Source organism: Leopardus geoffroyi, chromosome C3 (genome assembly GCF_018350155.1).
Source record: "Leopardus geoffroyi isolate Oge1 chromosome C3, O.geoffroyi_Oge1_pat1.0, whole genome shotgun sequence".
Taxonomy (NCBI): domain Eukaryota; kingdom Metazoa; phylum Chordata; class Mammalia; order Carnivora; family Felidae; genus Leopardus; species Leopardus geoffroyi.
Genome location: NC_059338.1, coordinates 3,104,176 through 3,120,321, shown reverse-complemented (window position 1 = coordinate 3,120,321; position 16,146 = coordinate 3,104,176). Strand labels below are relative to the sequence as shown.

The 16,146-nt window shown below is 60.3% G+C and overlaps 1 protein-coding gene across 4 annotated transcripts in view; it reads right to left on the bottom strand.

The window, feature by feature from the left end:
• The window catches only part of KIRREL1 (kirre like nephrin family adhesion molecule 1), a 99,040-nt gene extending 83,235 nt beyond the window's left edge, over positions 1–15,805 (bottom strand). For 3 of the 4 annotated variants that reach the window (XM_045454729.1, XM_045454732.1, XM_045454730.1), the window contains exon 1: positions 15,550–15,805. In XM_045454729.1, the coding sequence (XP_045310685.1) occupies positions 15,550–15,601 (52 nt within the window). In that variant the 5' untranslated portion in view covers positions 15,602–15,805. The remainder of the gene's footprint in view (positions 1–15,549) is intronic. The other variant, XM_045454733.1, reaches the window with a different exon arrangement.
• Positions 15,806–16,146: the final 341 nt, after the last annotated feature.

Below are 16,146 nucleotides of genomic sequence, written 5' to 3'. Positions count from 1 at the left end.
CTGCTAACTTCTCCTCCTGGGACAGCTGTTTGCCTCACGTCTTTCTTCTGGCCCAGTTTGCGGGGAGGTTTCCCAGTGCCCCCACCAGACCACTTTGTTTCCACTGTGGGGGGCGGGGGGAGAGCGCGGGGTGGGGTGTCTCGGGCAGAGGGGAGGGAGGAGGGAAGGGTGGAGGGGCCTTGATCTTGCTGGCGAAAGTTCCCAGAAAAAGAAAAGGGAAGAAATAGCTTTCAGGGAAAGAAATCTGCCAAATGTTTATGTTCCCACAAGACTCTGCAAAATCTTTTCATAGACCAAAGCTGAAGTTCAGGGCGAAGCCACAGCTTGCCCTTCAGACATGCACACCCGAGCACCCACAGCCCTGGTCCGGGGCCTCCCACCCTCCCGGAGCAGCCAGACAGACCATCCCCACGACAGTGGACGGTGTGTGCGGGGCGGGGGGGGGTGGGGTCACCCCATGCTTTCCTACCCCAGGTCCAGACCCGGTCCAACAACGGGGACAACGTGTGATTCCTGCCCCACCCCCGCCCCCAGCTCCACCCTGCTATCTGGGGGTACCCCAGCTCTGGCCTTCTGAAACCAGTACCCCCCAAAACCGAACTGGAGATCCAGGACCTCACTCAGGAACAATCAGTCCTTTTTGTGAACTCCCACAGCATGGCCAAGAGTTGAAAACCATGCAGCCAGAAAGAATCTTGGGAGATTAACCTTCTGATTTTACAGTAGGAAAGCAGGCCTAGGTCACCGCATAAGGTCACAAACAGGGCTAACCATCCACAGCCAGACTCGCAAGCCAGTGTTCTTTCCATACTGTCCCCCGCCCACCCTCCCATACAGACATTCCTATTATAAGGCCCAGGAAGCCAGAGGACTGTCAGAAGTAGCAAGCCAAGGGTGCCCAGGGGGCTCAAAATAAATAATAAAAAAAAAAAACAACAGTGGATAGACTTTCCATTAAAAAAGAAGTGACAAGCCATCTGAGACACGCCACATTTAACCCTTCGGCACAAGGGCTGTGCTGCCCGCAGCAGGCGCGGTGACCGCCTGAGGCCTAGGGGTCTGCCAGGGGGTGGATCGGCCCTGCCTGGAGCTGGACCCCAAGAAGCTCTGAGCTGAAGCAGGCCCCAGCCTGAGCACGCAGCTGATTCGTGGAAAGAAAACCGTCCAGGCCCAGGCCAGCAGGCTTTGCTCAAGAACGTACCCCAGAAGGAGCAGCGGGTTGAAGGTGAAGGAAAGGACCCTCCCCTCCCCTCTCCCCAGTCTGTAAACAAAACGCCATGTTTCGCGTGGCTCCGCGGCCACAGGCAAGGTGCTGTCGTGTACTACGGCGGTAAGAGGTGGGGAACACTGGCACCTGCCAAGCACGATCACATGCCAGGGACGGGGTCTGACGCAGGCCGCCTGTGAGCTTCTCAAAGATGCCCACTCGTCCAGAAAGGAACCGGGACCCAGGTTCTAGGACGACTCCAAGGTCTGTCAACTAGCTGAAGGCAGAAAAGGAGAACGGCCCAGTGTCTTTCATTCTAAGGACGAAGCACAGGGTGCCAGGCTCCCAAAGGAAAACTCAACACAGAGGGAAAAACAGACAGATGCTCCCGTCCTCCGTCACCTCCTTGCAGACCTGACGCCCAAAGAGCAGACTTGGTTCATTCCGGAGCTCCGAGTCCAGCCCCGAGGGGACACTCCTCTGTGTCTGGAGCCTCCCAAATCCACCTTCAGACGCGGCTCCTCTCGGCCTGTATGTGGGGTGGAGCCCGGGGAAAGGAGGTGGGCACCCAGGGTGGACAACTCGCACAGCGGCGAGCCCCACTACAGGTGAGAACGCGGCCTGGGCCTTGCCCTCCCCACCCGACCAGATGGCTCATCATCGCCGAGTCACCCCCGTGGGGTGGGGCTAAGCCCCAGGCCCTATGTCCCTGCTCACCTCGAAACGTACACTTCCCGAAACCTGGGTCCTGCTGGGATGGCGACTCTGCTTGGCCATCGCCCCCCCCCCCCCCCCCCCCCGTCGCCACTCGATGGCCGCTCGATCCCACCCGCGGAGAAGGAACCTCACTTGGGACCACCTCGTGCTCCTCACTCGGCTTTCTGCCCAGCAACCTGTGCATGTGTCCTGCAGAACGCCGCCTCACCCCTACCAAGTTGAACCCTTACCCCACCTCTACCCTACCCTGCCATGCCGTGCCTCACCCCACCCCACCATACCTTGCCTGGCTGCACCTCTACCCACTCCATAACACCCCTACCCCATCTCACTCCTACCCCCATTGAACACCTACCCCACCCCACGTACCCTCACCCCGCCACACCCCTACTCTACCCTACCCCACTGTACCCCTACCCTACCTCATCCCACAACACCCCGGTCCCCATTGAACCCCCTAACCCACCCCACCGCACCCCTACCCTAACCCACAACACCCCTGCCCCCATTGAACCCCTACCCCACCCCTACCCCCACTGAACCCCTACCCCACACCACGTACCCCTCCCCCACCGCACCCCTACCCTAACCCACAACACCCCTACCCCCATTGAACCCCTACCCCAACCCACCACACCCCTACCCTACCCCACCCAGGGAGGCTGAAGGAGCCAGCCATGCACAGTTCAGGGGGGCTGCGTCTCGGGGACCAGGCAGGCCGCCCCCAGGGAGCATATGGCCTCCCTGCCCTGGCGGAGCCTCCTCAGGGCCTGGTGCAGGGCTCCAACTGCTCCATGGGGTGCCTGCTGCTGCCCCAGGCCTCATCCCACCCGCTCCCCCCCTTTCTCAGCATGTCTCTCCCCTTCCTCCCACCCCTCTGCTGCCGGCGTGGAGCAGGAGGTTATGAAAATGAGCTGCGTGCCCAGGAGACTGTAATTATCTGCTAAGTGTGAAAGCCAGAGTGATTAATTAAGAGATAATAAAAAGGAAAGGAGGGCGAGAGGGGGCCTCGCGGCTTTGCTTTGATGATAGAACCTGAGGTGAGCCCAGCAATTAGGGGAATCTTTATCGAGAGTTAGCTATAATCCACAAATTATCAACCGCCAACTGCTCCAGGACCAGGGCACATTTCACTCCTGCCGAGTGACAGACCTGCAGACGGGGAAGGGCAGCAGGAGGAAGAGGCCGGAGCACCGGCCGGGAGGAGCCCGCGGCTGGCTGGCACCCACAGGCCGGCCACCAGACTGGCCCGTGCCAGGCACACCGGGCTGGCTACCTCGGAAAAGGGCAGCCGCGGCCCCAGCGCCAGTGCCCCGGACACCTTGTTCCTGTCCCCCCGGGGGCTCCTCCCCCTGGGGGCCGTGCAGCCCTGTCCACCGGGGAGCAGGGCCCCCTCCCAGGGTGCTGGCTGCCTGTTCCGTGGGTGTGTCAGCGGCCCTCCGGTGTGAATGCTGCAGGGGTCACACCTGACAAGGTGACGCCACAGCTCCCAGCTCCCCCCAGCCTGCAGCCTGCTAGCCTCTGGCAGGCTCCTCCGAGTCCGGCCCTCCCTCTGCCCCGCCAGAGAACCTTCCTAACTGACCCTCCGGCACCCGTATCTCTGCCTCTTCCCGGCAGACGCACAACAGGGTTCAACCCCCCATTTAGACAATCTTCGCACGTGTGTAGACCCGGGAGATGGGGAGCCTATGTCTCCTACTGTAATTAGTTACCCCGGGCTCCTCCCTCAAGTCCAAGTTCAGAGCTAAGAGTCTGCACCTGTCAGATATGGCCCAGTATCCCAGGGAGATCTCCAAAGGCAGATCCCAATCCTTCCTTCTCTACCCACAGGGAGTTCCGTAGGGATCCACCCAGGCTAGGCTGGGCCGAGGACGTCCCCGCGTGATGCCGAGGGGAAACCGCTCCCGCTCTGAAGCTAGAACAGATCCTGCCCCGGCGGGGGGGTGTGGGGGGTTACCCCATTTCCCCTCCATACCCCACTGCAGCAGCAGAGGCCTGGCCCCCCGTGGAGGTGAGGGGGACCCCAGACCATCAGCTAGAGACAGTGGGAAGGACGCCAGGGCCCCCCAGCCCCCAGCTGCTCTGAGCTGCAGACAGGGGGGGACACTAGACAAGTCAGGGCATGGCGGCTCTGGCCCTGATTGGGGACACCGGGAGACCAGCCTTGGTGTTTCCCCGGAAAGCAAATCTGACCCCTGAAGAGACAGCCTGTTCTGGCTCACCAGTGACCTCCCTGGGCTTGCTTCTCCAGCACGAGGAGCCTTCTCTGGAGGTGAGGAGATGAATCTACCAGGGGAAGACGTCATTTATCCATACGGAGAGAATGCTGGGCGTTTATTCAGTTACAGCCCCCAGTGAGACAGCTTTCCATGCGGGGGCAGGAGGGCTTCGGGTTAGACGCAAAGAGGAACTTCCCACTTGTCGGGGCCTATTAGCCGTGAAAGTGAGCGAGCACGGAAGGCTACGGCATTTCCTTTCTCCTCCGACAGGTACGGACCCTGAGGTCCAGGTGGAGTCAGGTGAGTCCCACCTGAACAGAGTCTAAACACCTGGCGCTTTCGTCAAGAATCTTCTCTCCGTTTTCACCGCCAACCCAGTTCTCTGTTCCAGGAGTACAGGCTGCATGCACCCCCGTGTACACGGGTAACGGTGGAATGTGTGTGGTTCTGGGGAGAGGGGAGGAGGAAGGAGAATCAGTGCCCATTCCTGCTTCCCCTAGTGGCCGGGATTCCCCAGACATAAGGACGAAGCTTCACCCAGGGAATCGGAACTCTGAAGGCAGAGACAGGTTCCCTCTGCTCCGGCCTGAGGATCTCCCTCGACAGCTGGGGCTCTGCACACAGATACGGGCAGGCGGGAAAGAGCGAGTTAGCTCACCATGTTGGCCCAGCCACCACCAGTTCTGCTGAGAAACTGACCTGCCCAGAGACAGGGGCCCCCCAACATGCCCCCAGTTAAGCCTACGCACGACCCACCCTGCTTCCCAAATCACACCGCTCGCTCGGGACCCGATGTTTGAGCCAAAGCCAAAGGTCCCGTTTGGTATCTCTGTCGAACTGTGTCCCCCAAATCTCCACCAAACCAAGAGCTGGATTATGAGGACTTTTCTCGTAGAAGAAAAAAAAAAAAATGGAGTGGCGCTGACCGACTGACTCTGGCATGGAGGGTTTCCCAACAACACCCCGGCTGCTTGCTTTTCAACCCTGCAGCTGGCAGCGGCTGTCCAGGGCAGACGGGAGGGGGGCTGGGGACGGGTGAGGTGCAGGGAGGGGGCTGGGCAGCTCAGGGAGCCCTGGCGGGCACCACCCCTGTCCTGCCCCACAGCCTGCTTCCCTGAAACAAACCTATCGGAGCTCCTAAATCAATGACCCATCATCCAGGCTCCGCGATACGACAAAGCAGGCTGACAGGTGAATTCATTCACGTAAGAGGATTCTACTTTCCCTTCCCGCTCAGTACAACACCGAAGGCCTATTTCTCCAGGGGAAAGCATCTTCCAACACCTCCAAAACGGTCCCAGGACCGGCAGCACCAGCAGCATCTGGGAGCTCGGTGCCGAGGCAGAAACTCCACCTGCCGCAGACCTTCCAAATCAGAAGGCGCCGCGTCCGCACCTTATCAAGATCCCCGGGTGTCCCGCCAGCACGCCCAAGTCTGAGAATCCGTTCTAATACACTGAGTTGAAACCTGCTAGAGACAGGGGTGAAGACGACGGGCTTGCTTCCTGGGCACCGCGTTAGGAGTGCTTTTCCAAGCCTCACGCAGGGCCATCGCCCCATTTCACAGATGCAGAAACTAAGGCTCACAACTCCGACCCAGGGCGCTTTCCATCACGCTCTGCCACTGCCTCAGAGCTCCCACTGCACTGCGCCCCAGGGACCATCACCTTAGGAATTACCGGCATCACGGTTCACCTCCCTCGGCACAGAACCCGGGGACGTCTCTGTATTTGAACTACTCTTGTCCTCTTCACTCTTGTGAGCTATGAGAAGCAGGCACTGTGCAATATTCATAATAACTCTGATTTATTGAGTAGCTTTTGTGTTCCCCGTTCTGCCCCTTAATACACAGTTCCCTCATTCAGTCCTCACGGCAACCCTCTGAGGTTAGTAGGCACTACTGTACCCATTGCGTGGAGGGGCAAACTGAGGCTCCCGGCCGAGTGGCTCGGTCCCGACCACTGGGGCGGCCATCCCCCCTCCGAAGCCCCGGGGCACTCCAGGGGTCACGCAAGTCTGGGGTTGTGTTGAAAGGAGCCAGTCTCCACGACCGGACCCTGGGCGCACAAACCAAATCCCCTAGATACGGGCGCTGCAGCCTTGCTCTCAATTTTCTGTACAAATGGAGAGCGGCGGTGGTGCAGATAATCCAGAAGTCATTTCAACTTGGCTTTGCAATGCGTTCGATTTTTTTTTTTTTTGCAAAGTCAGATTTTCCTTTCTAATTATATTTGGCTCAAACTGACATTAAAATGAGCGTGTATTCCCACTGCACCCACCGCCTGGTGAGGGGCGACTTTCCGGGGGCGTGCAGGGTGATAGGCACCAGAGTCCAGGATCCACAGGGGTGAGGAGGGGTGGGTGCGGCGAGCTTATGGAGCAGCAGCCGTGACCCACAAGCGTGCGGGGAGCGCGGGCACCCCGTCCCGTCCCGCCGAGGGCAGCTGGTGGGTTCCCAGGGAGGCTGGGTCGCAGGCGCAGAGCAAGCCAACTGCTCAGGGTTTGGGATTAAAACCCAGGAGTCCCGCTGTCCTGATGAAAGTCCTTCTGGAGAATGAGGGCACCCAGGCGGCGAAAACCTCAACCTTCCCTCAGGGGCTTCACCCTGCCAGCCTGCCCGTCCCTGGGTTTCCATTCCTTTGAAAATGCCTCTCCCCCCACCCCCAGGTCCCTCTCTCTGCCCCCATCTGCCCATCTCAGCTCCTTTCCTAGTAATAATAACCTCCCAGTTAAGCGAATCGAATGGGGAGAGCCATTAAAAGCACCTCCTGGCTTGACAATGCTGGGTAATGGAGCGGGCAGGGCCCCAGGCTGTTCCTGGGAGAATTCGGGAAGGAGGGGGAACAACTCGGCTAAGCTGATTACAAGGACAAAGTTAATTTAGAGATGAGCTCCGCTGGGTGGGGTGGGGGTGGGGAGGAGGAAGCTGAACCCCGGAGGTGAGGAGATTTGGGGAAAGTGGGCTTTAGAGAAACAGCCTTTGTTCCTGGAAATCATAATCCTTGGGAGGGACCTCGGCTCCCTCCTTCAGATTCCTCGGCTCCTTCCATCCGGAGCAGGGGGGCACAATCGGGGATTGTCCAGGGCGCTGCATTCCAGAAGCTCCGAAGCTCCGGGCCGCAGCCCCTGAGCCTCACATCTGTGGAGGCGGGCTGTCCCCTCCCCCGGCCAGGCTCCCGGCCGCCAGCCTGTGCTCAGACCTCAGCATTTTTCACATTCCTGCCTCACAACCTTGGTCATATAGTATTGTCACTGTGTTTATCCTGGGACCAGAGAGCCCCAAGGACAGGGACCACACTCCACTTACCTTTCTACCCTGGTGCCTCGTCGAGAGCCAGGCCCGGCCCAGCCATGAAGACAACACTTTGCTTAGCTGCACACAGGCTCCCTCCCCGCTGGTGGGAACCTTCTTCAAAGGTTTCCATTTGATAAAAGGAGCTCAGGGGCTCCCAGAGGTTTGACAATCTCTAGGCTCAGCTCCCAAACACACACACACACACACACACACACACACATCTGAGGCCGCCAGAGGAAACAGCTTGGGCCTGGCCCTCTGCTGCGAGCAGAAGGGTCCCCCAGACTCGAGATAGGCCCACCGACAGGCACAGGGGGCCCCCTGACACGGCAGGGCGCTGGTCTGGGTTACCTCCACTGAACTCTGCCCCCACGCGTCTCCGTCTTAAACCTGAGGGCTCTGCTCCTCATCTGGGAGGCTCCCAACTCAGCTCACACATCTGAGACTTCCCAGGCCAGAAGAGGGACTTCCCCCGGGGTTTTCTGCTCACTTCTGCCTGGTCAAACCCTGATTACCTGTCTACTTCACCTCTTCATTGAACTGAAGGGGCCGCCCCAGCAGATGAGGAGTCTAAGAGAAAGGGACGATTTGGTGAGGAGTGAGGTAGGGATCATACTTGACGACAGAAGCCCCTGGCCCCACGCTTCTCACAGGACAGTCTCCGGCCTAGCTTTTCAAGACGTTCCGGGCCCGGCCCTGGTCTGTTCTGGATCACCCCGCCTGTTTCTCCCCAACCCAGACACCCAGCTGCAACCAGCCTCAACGGACCTCGCGCATTCTGCAGCCACACCTTGGCTCCAAAGCTCGGCGGGTCTGGTAATGCTCTCCCTCTTCCTGCCACATCCACATCCTGTCCATCCTTAGGCCCCCCTCCTCCCTGGATCCCTTCCTGGCCTCGTCTGCCCACGCGGCTCCCCTGCCCCGAACGCTCCAGCTCTGACCTGACCCTGCTCTCCCGGCACCTGGAATCCGGCTGTGTGCACATCTTAGCCTCCTGGAGGGGAGAGACCACATGATGTCACTTTTTTTTACATGCTTTTATTTATTTTTGAGCGAGAGACAGAGAGCACGAGCAGGGGAGGGCCAGAGAGGGAGACAGAGGACCCGGAGCAGGATCTCCCCTGATGGGGGGCTCAGACTCATGACCCATGAGATCATGCCCTGAGCTGAAATCAAGAGTCAGACGCTTAACTTTGACGGAGCCACCCGGGCGCCCCATGATGTCAGTTTTTTAAAATTTTCCATAATGCCTCCCAGTATGTTTTGGATATAGTAATAAACATTCGTTGATTTAAAAAAAATTAATTCTCCCCATTTGATGGAAAACGAAACTGAGGCCTACTGAAGTTAAGCCATCTGCACTTAAGTCCTGATGTGAGACCTTAAGGGCAGGGATAGGGCTTTATTGGTTTGTGACACCGGTGTCTGGCCCACAGTAGGCACAGAACACATTTCTGCTGCGTGAAGGGACGGAGGGCCGACGCACGCCTTGCAGCGAGGGTGCGCTCTCACACTGCTGCAGGAGGAGATAAAGGGCACAGAACAAGAGCATCAGACGCCCAGTCCAGAAGAATCTGCATCCCTCACCTGGCGGGGGGTGGGACAGCCTCCTGGGACAGCCCCACCCTGCTGTCCCTTCTCTGTCTCAAAACCAGGCCCAGCTGCCTTCTGGGAGATACCCTAACCACCCCCCCCCCCACCCCAACCCACACACACACTGTCCCAGAGCCAGCCTCCAACCTCCCCCCAACAGGAATGAAGCCTGAGCACGAACAGAATTTGCTAGAGAGGGCTAGAGATTTCCACCCCTGGATTGAAGACCCTTCATTCCGAGGAGGGTGGCTGGCTGCAAGGCCCATTTATTTCAATATGATCCCAATTTTGTTAAATGGGCTCAAGGAGGGCAGAGAGGAATGAGGCGGCAGTCCCCCGAGACTACAGAGGTTAATAAAAGTTGGCGGAGAAATTAAATGTGGAGGGAGGGAGAAAGTGGGAGCTCGGGGAGCCCATGGGGTGCGGGGCGGGGCAAGCGGGAGGGAGAAGAAGCAAACCTTGACATCAGCGATGCCCCGGAGCTAGAGCGGCCTTCGCCCTGGGCGCTCAGAGGACCTAACCGGGGTGGCACAAGCAGGTGTCAGAGCTGGGGGCTGCGGGATAGAGGGGCTGGAGCCACAGAACCGGAACCGCGGGGTCCTGACAGCTTGACCTTGCTCGGAGCGTGGGCGTCTATCACGGGGGACCCAGAGCACGCCGGACAGACGAGCTGCAGTGCCTTCAAGGACACGCGTGGTACCCAGAAACGTGGCCACGCCGCACATCAGCGCTCTGCTGGACGGACAGGCTGTGTCCACGCGCGTCTGGGGGCGAGAGACGGGTCTGTGACACGCGTACGTGGGGGTGGGGTGCGTGCGCGCACGTGCGGACCGGCACACACGGTGTTGGCGGGCCTGCGTCCCCAGACTTGCAAAGCGCTGACCTTCAGGGACCATTCTTCTGAGAATATTCCCGACCCCACCCCAACTTCCCTGCTGAGACCCGGGCTCTGCCGTCTCCGACAACCTGCTTAACTTCTTCGTGCGTCTGTAACACGAGGATACGAAGCTCCCACCTTTAACAGACCGTCGGTGTCAGGTTAGGTGCTAACACGTACAAAACACAACGTGGGTCTGTCGCAGAGGTGAATGGCCTTCTCCCTCACTTGGGGTGAGCCCCGAGCCCCGAGACTGCCTTTTCCTTGGCCTCTCACATTTCAGGATCAACGACATGGCTGCGTCCTTCTCCTCCACTGCTGACCACCCAGCCCCACACCCCCAGCCGTTTCCAGAGCCCCTAGGAAAACGGCCTGGAGGCTGGGGGAGAAACCAAACAGGAGCAGGGAGATGGGGAAAGGGCCAGGCTTTCTCAGCTCGGGGTGGGGGGAACGGAGAGGGATCTCCCTACCCTCAGCTGGAAGGAGCCCCTAGAAATTAGAGAGATGACGGAGCTTGCCCCATCCTTCCGTCCGGCCCAACCTCTGCCATAGCAAGTCATTTAAGTTCTCAGTCTGTTTTCTCATCTATCAAATGGAGGAACAATAACTACCCTGCCCGCGTCACAGGCTGGTCATATATCTCTATTAAATGAGATAGCACATGTGAAAACGTTGAAATTGGAAGGCACGACACAAACCCACAGTTAAAGACTCTCGAGGTAGGACAGATGGAAAACCTCCTGATAGAGGGTGCACACAGCTGTGACCCCCACGGAATAAGACAGGAGAGCCATCAAAGCGGGGCGGGGAGATGGACAGAGGCCAGCCACCAGGAGAAGCCCGCCCGCCACGGTGGGCAGGAGGAGAGGAGGCCGCCCGTCCCTCTGGGCTGCCCCAGCTCCAAGGGGGCCCCCTGCACTCGTGTGTGCGTGCAGGTGCCTGGCAGAGGGACACAAAGAGAGTTTTAATCTGGGATCTAACACCTAAGGTAGGGCCTTGAACAAGTTAATTAAACTCAGCTTCGGTTGCTTTATCTCTAAAATGGGGGGGGGGGGGCGGACATTAACTTCACAAGGCCGTTAAAAGGCAGAAGGGATAATGTGCAAAACACACAGTAGGAATTCAATAAAAGGTAATTTTGATGCTGTGGTGTGGGGTCCACTCCCACAAGCACTTTTCACCCATGCTTGGCCAGGCATCTCGAAGCAGACCAGAACAGGCCACCCCAGACCCCAGCCTCCGTGCCTGCCGGGAAGGGCCTGGCGTGGAGGTGGCCTACCTGGGATCCCACCCTGTGCCCTCACTCAGCGCTCGGCCCTTGCCTCTGTATGACCCTGGACCTCTCAGGAGTCAGCCTTGCACGGAGCCACCCAGTGTAGTTCACAGACCTACCTGCAAGGCTGTGCTCAATATTAGAAACAAACACAGGTCTGCAACCCTCTTTATCTGCCAAGTAAAATCCTTTTTAAAAGGGCCACTTATAAACACCATCGTACCATCCAAGAAAAACCACTCAATACCAAAAATTGTGGAAAGACAGAATTTCCGAATGAAGGATTGTTCTTAAAATGTGAATGAGTTTACCTTCGTGGGATGCTCATTCTCTTTCCTCCCGAGTTCCCATTCCACTCAGGACCAGGAAAGACCTGTGCCGGTCCAGCCTCTGTCCCTGCAGCCACGTGGGGTCCCTGGACCGGGGCAGGGGCAGGGCGGAGGGTGCAGGCTCTGAGGTCAGTTGGTTCCCACAACTACCAATAAGACACTTAACCTGTTAAACCTCAATTTCTCATCCATGAAGGGGGGATAATTACAGAGCTGACCTCAGGGGTTGCTGCACAGATTAAATTAGATAATGCATAGCAGGTAGTTAGCACAAGGGCTCCGTAAATGATCGCTGGTATTTCCAGCCTCAGAAATGCGGCCGCCTCAGCGGAGTGTCCACTCCCCACTGCCCTAAAGAGCCCTGCATCCTTCTCCCTCGAAGGCCGGCCTCCTGCTCCACTCTGCTTTCTTCCCAGCCCCACAGCTTTCCAAGGTCTCTGGCCAGCTGAGGCTGCGGGTCCCCTTCCTGGGTCGGCCACAGCCCAGTCCTCTCCGGGAGAGGTCCTCGAGGGGGCGCCGAAGGTCAGGACAGGAGCCCGAGCAGCTGGAGGGAGCACAGAGAAGCCTAAAGAGGAGCCCGAGGAAGGCACACACAGCCCACCTGCCGGGCACTGATGTCCCCCTGACGGCTGCCCTCCTGAGCACCTCTGTCTGGGCCAGACGTCGGCCTGCGCCCTGACGCGCACGCACAGCACGTTTAACTGCCATCCTGACCCCGCGAGGCGCGGTTTCTGGCCTCGCTGTACCGACGGGCAGAGTGAGGCCCAGAGAAGGCGCATACCTGGTCAAGCTGACGTGACGCATCCACCAAGGGGCCGAGCCCGCGACGTAATCACCGTTTCCTACTGCGTCCTTCGGACCCTGACACGTGCATCAGACCAATCAATCGATCAGACATTCAAGGGCGCTTACCGAGGGCGGAGCGCTGTGTCAGAGACGGAGAGATGGAGGAGAGACGAAGACCTGGTCCCTGAGGGTACGCAGGCCAGAGGAGCTCGCATCGGAGCCCTGGGCTCTCAAGACAAGGGGTGACAGGAGTGTGGCAGACAGCGCCGGCTTCCTCGCCCCCACCCGGCCGGAGAACCAACGGCAGGGCAGGACAACCGGTCAGCGGCCTGGTGACCAGCAGGAGGTGGGAGCGAGGGCCTATAGGCCTCCTCCTCTGATCCGAGGTTCTCTGGAATCCAGGGTGATGCCAAGCCCAGAGCAGTGGGTTCACAGCCTCCCTTCAGCTCCAAGTGAGTGGAAGGTGGAATCCAATCAAGGTCACAGGGGGGCCTGGCGTCCTGATTTCTGCCTGTCTCCCCACCCTCAGGGCCTGCTCTGGGCTGGGCGGGCAGAAGGGGGGCATCCTGGAGCCTGCGTGCAGCTGTCCCCTCGACGGCGGATTCCCCACTACTGGTCTTTCCAGACTCCTGTTCTCGCCAGCATGGAGCAGCACTGAGGCACTCTTCTCTTTGCTCCTCACCCCCCTGCCAAGGTGGCTGGGGGGCCCTGGGGACCTCTGGGGGCTGGAGGGACTGACTTTCCTCCTACCTCCCCCTCCATCCCCTGGAGGCAGCTCCCGCCCCGAGCCAGCCTGTCAGCCCACATTGCTCTGATTAGCTATAATCTTTCTTTTTCAATTTCTCCTCCCCGAGACTGGGGAGCGAGAAAATCTCCCAGAAAATGAATAAATATTTCAATTTTCGGCGCAATCAGTCTGAGGAGCCGGCACGTGATGGAAACGGGGGGAAGGATAATGGTTTTCATTTAGATAAGATACAGAAAATTATTTAGTGAAAAATGAAGATTGATGAAGCCCATTGAAATTCTTTAAAATACGATTTTTATTTCTCTGCCTGGGCTGAGTCTCTCCCTACCCCCCTGGCCCCCCTCGATATGACTGCCTTCTGCTCCCTTCTCCCCTTTTCCCCACCAGCCTCCCCCCACCCTGCACCCCTCTCCCCCATTCCGTCTCCGCCTCCCCTAGTCCCTGACCTGGACCTCTGTCTTTCTAAGGATGGAGGCCAAGGAGAGGTCACCCACCCTGTGAGTATCTCCGTGTCCCCAGGTCCCCGCTCCTTCCCTCCCTGCCAGCCCCCCAGTCCCTCCCCCCAGGAACCGCCAGCGGTGACTTCCTCTCCCCTCCGTCCATTTTCCCCCTTCCTTTTCTTTGGCACCCCTCCCCCACACAAATACTTTGCACACTCCGTCGGGTCTCGCTTTCAGCCCAGTCGGAGGCTCGGAGGCGGGGAGGTGGGAGCTCAGCTCGCCCGACCCTCCCCCTCCCCAGAGGGAGAAAGGCCCACAGCACACCCCTCAGTCTCTGACCGTTTAGTCCCCGATTCAATCCACAAGGCTCTCCTGTTTGCTAACCGCACCTTTTGTTCCTTGAAGCTCATTTTGTTCCGTATTGCTGACATGCCACAGGGCTGCGGGACCGGGGACAGATGCCCGCTTGCCCCCAACACGCGCTGATACTGACCCAGCCGCCCTCCGCCCCCCCCCCCCACCCCCCTAGCAGCCAGCCCAACAAAGTCAGAACTTAAGTCATCTTCCCAACTTTCTGCCAAGTGGTGCTGGGCCTGCCAGCCTCAGGGCCAGGCCTCCTTCCCCAGCACCGCCTCCCACCCCACGCACACCCAGGATGCACACCCTCCCCGGGTCTCGGGCTGGTGTTGGGGGGCCTGGGGGCCCTTACTGGAAAGATGAATCAAAACCAGCCCTCCACTAAGTCGGCCAGGCTTTGCCTTGGGAGCTGGGGAGGGGCCTGGTAAGGAGAGGAGGGGTCCAGCACCACATCCCACCCCTAAACACACACACACACACACACACACACACACACCAGCCCCGGAAGGGAACTGAGAACAGGGCAAAGCCTGAGGGGATTCTGCCCAAGCTGACTTCCCCTCCACCTGAAAAGAAACCACCTCCTCCATGATGTCGTCTGTACATCCCCATAGGTGTCTGCCTGGATGAACGTCTGTTCAAGTTTCTTTGTTTGCTGGAGGGCCGGTATCTGTGTAGAAGGGCTTCAGCGTGTGTGTGGCATGTCCTTGTGAATGCCCGCCTGCACACACGCGGCGTGTCTGGGTGAGTTTTGATGTGTTTGGGTGCATGAATGTGCAAGCCGACACGGGGGAGGAATGTGTGTTCCCCAGGGTGTCAGTGCCTTTGTGTGTCTGTCTGTCTCGGCTTGGGAGATGCTTGTGGGTGTATCTGTCTCAGTAGGTGAGCAGTCTGTCTCCGGGTCTATGACTGGTTTTTGGTGCCTGGGTGTCAGCTCTATTTTTGGCAGGGGGCGGCTAGCTCGGGCAGGATTGACTCTTAGAGTGAGACCCAGGAGGCGAGGGTGCACACCCACAGACCCCGGTGCTGGCTGAAGCCTGGGCCCTGCCGTCCCCCCAACCCCCAGCCTCAGGATACACGACCATTCTCATCTCCCCCAGCCTCTCCCCTGCCAGTTCCAAAGAAGCCCCCCCCCCAACATCAACACTTTCCCGACCCCAAATGGGATGTGAACCCCCCCCCAGTGCACCCCCCCACCCGCGGCATTTCCAAGCTGCCTTTGGAAGTCGCTCCCCAGCCGGCGCCTCCGCGGGCAGGGGTCCCAGCAGAGCCCCCCCCTTTCCGGCAGTCCTCCCCTCCTCCAGAAGGGGCGGCCCAGGCAGTCTGGAGCCCCCCCCACCCCCCCCCCCCGCCACACACACACTCAGGGGCTGATCTGGAGTCGGGATTCCCTTCGCCGCATCTTCGGGAGCCGGGTCCCCAGCTTTCCACGCACCTCCCGCCCCAAATCTGAAATCCCACCCTCCTCCTCCTCCCCCCATCCCCCCCGCAGGAACCGGGCGTGCGGACTCCGGGCCTCGGCCGGCAGAGGCGGGGAGGCTGCCGGAGGCTCCGGAGGGCGCCTTGCGCGTTCGGGTCCCGCGACGGCCCGACCCCCGCGCCCGCGGCCGGGGACAACTTGGGCGCCTCCGCGGGAAACTCGGGCCCGCGCCCCGGGGGGGCGGGCTGCCTGGCCGGCGGGTCGCCGAGCGCGGGCGGAGGGGCTTACCTTGGGAGAAAGTGTCGGAGAGAGTGAGGATCCAGACGAGGAGGCTGAGCATGCTGCCCGCCGCCCGCCGCGCCGGGGCCCCGAGTTGGCGGCGGAGCGCGGGGCGCGGGCGGGAGGAGGCGGCGGGGCCGGAGCCCGCCCCCGGCCCTGCACACGCGCGTGCACACGCGCACACACACTCGCACGCGCGCACCCCCGCGCGCACCAACTCACTTCCCCGGCCCGCGGCCCCCTCCCTCCCGGCCCCTCCGGCCCGCGCGGTCCCGCCCTCGCCCCGGCCCTCCCGCGCCCGGTGCCGCCGCTCGCCCAGCTCGCGCTCTCCGGGGCTCTTCCGCTCTCCGCTCCTCCGGGCCCTCCCCTCCCCTCCCTCCCTCCCCGCCCCTCCTGACGTCTCCTCCCCCAGCCCTCCCCCAGCCCTCCGGCCCCCGGCGCGCACGCACACCCCTCCCCGGGACGGAGATGCCCGCGGCGCGGGACCCGGGGAGGGGGTGGGGATGGGGGGTGGGGGGGGGGTGGGGACGCGGGACCGGCCACCGCACCCCGCCCGTCACACTCACTGGCAGGGGCTCCCCGCTGCCGAGGGGGCGGCCGGGCGAG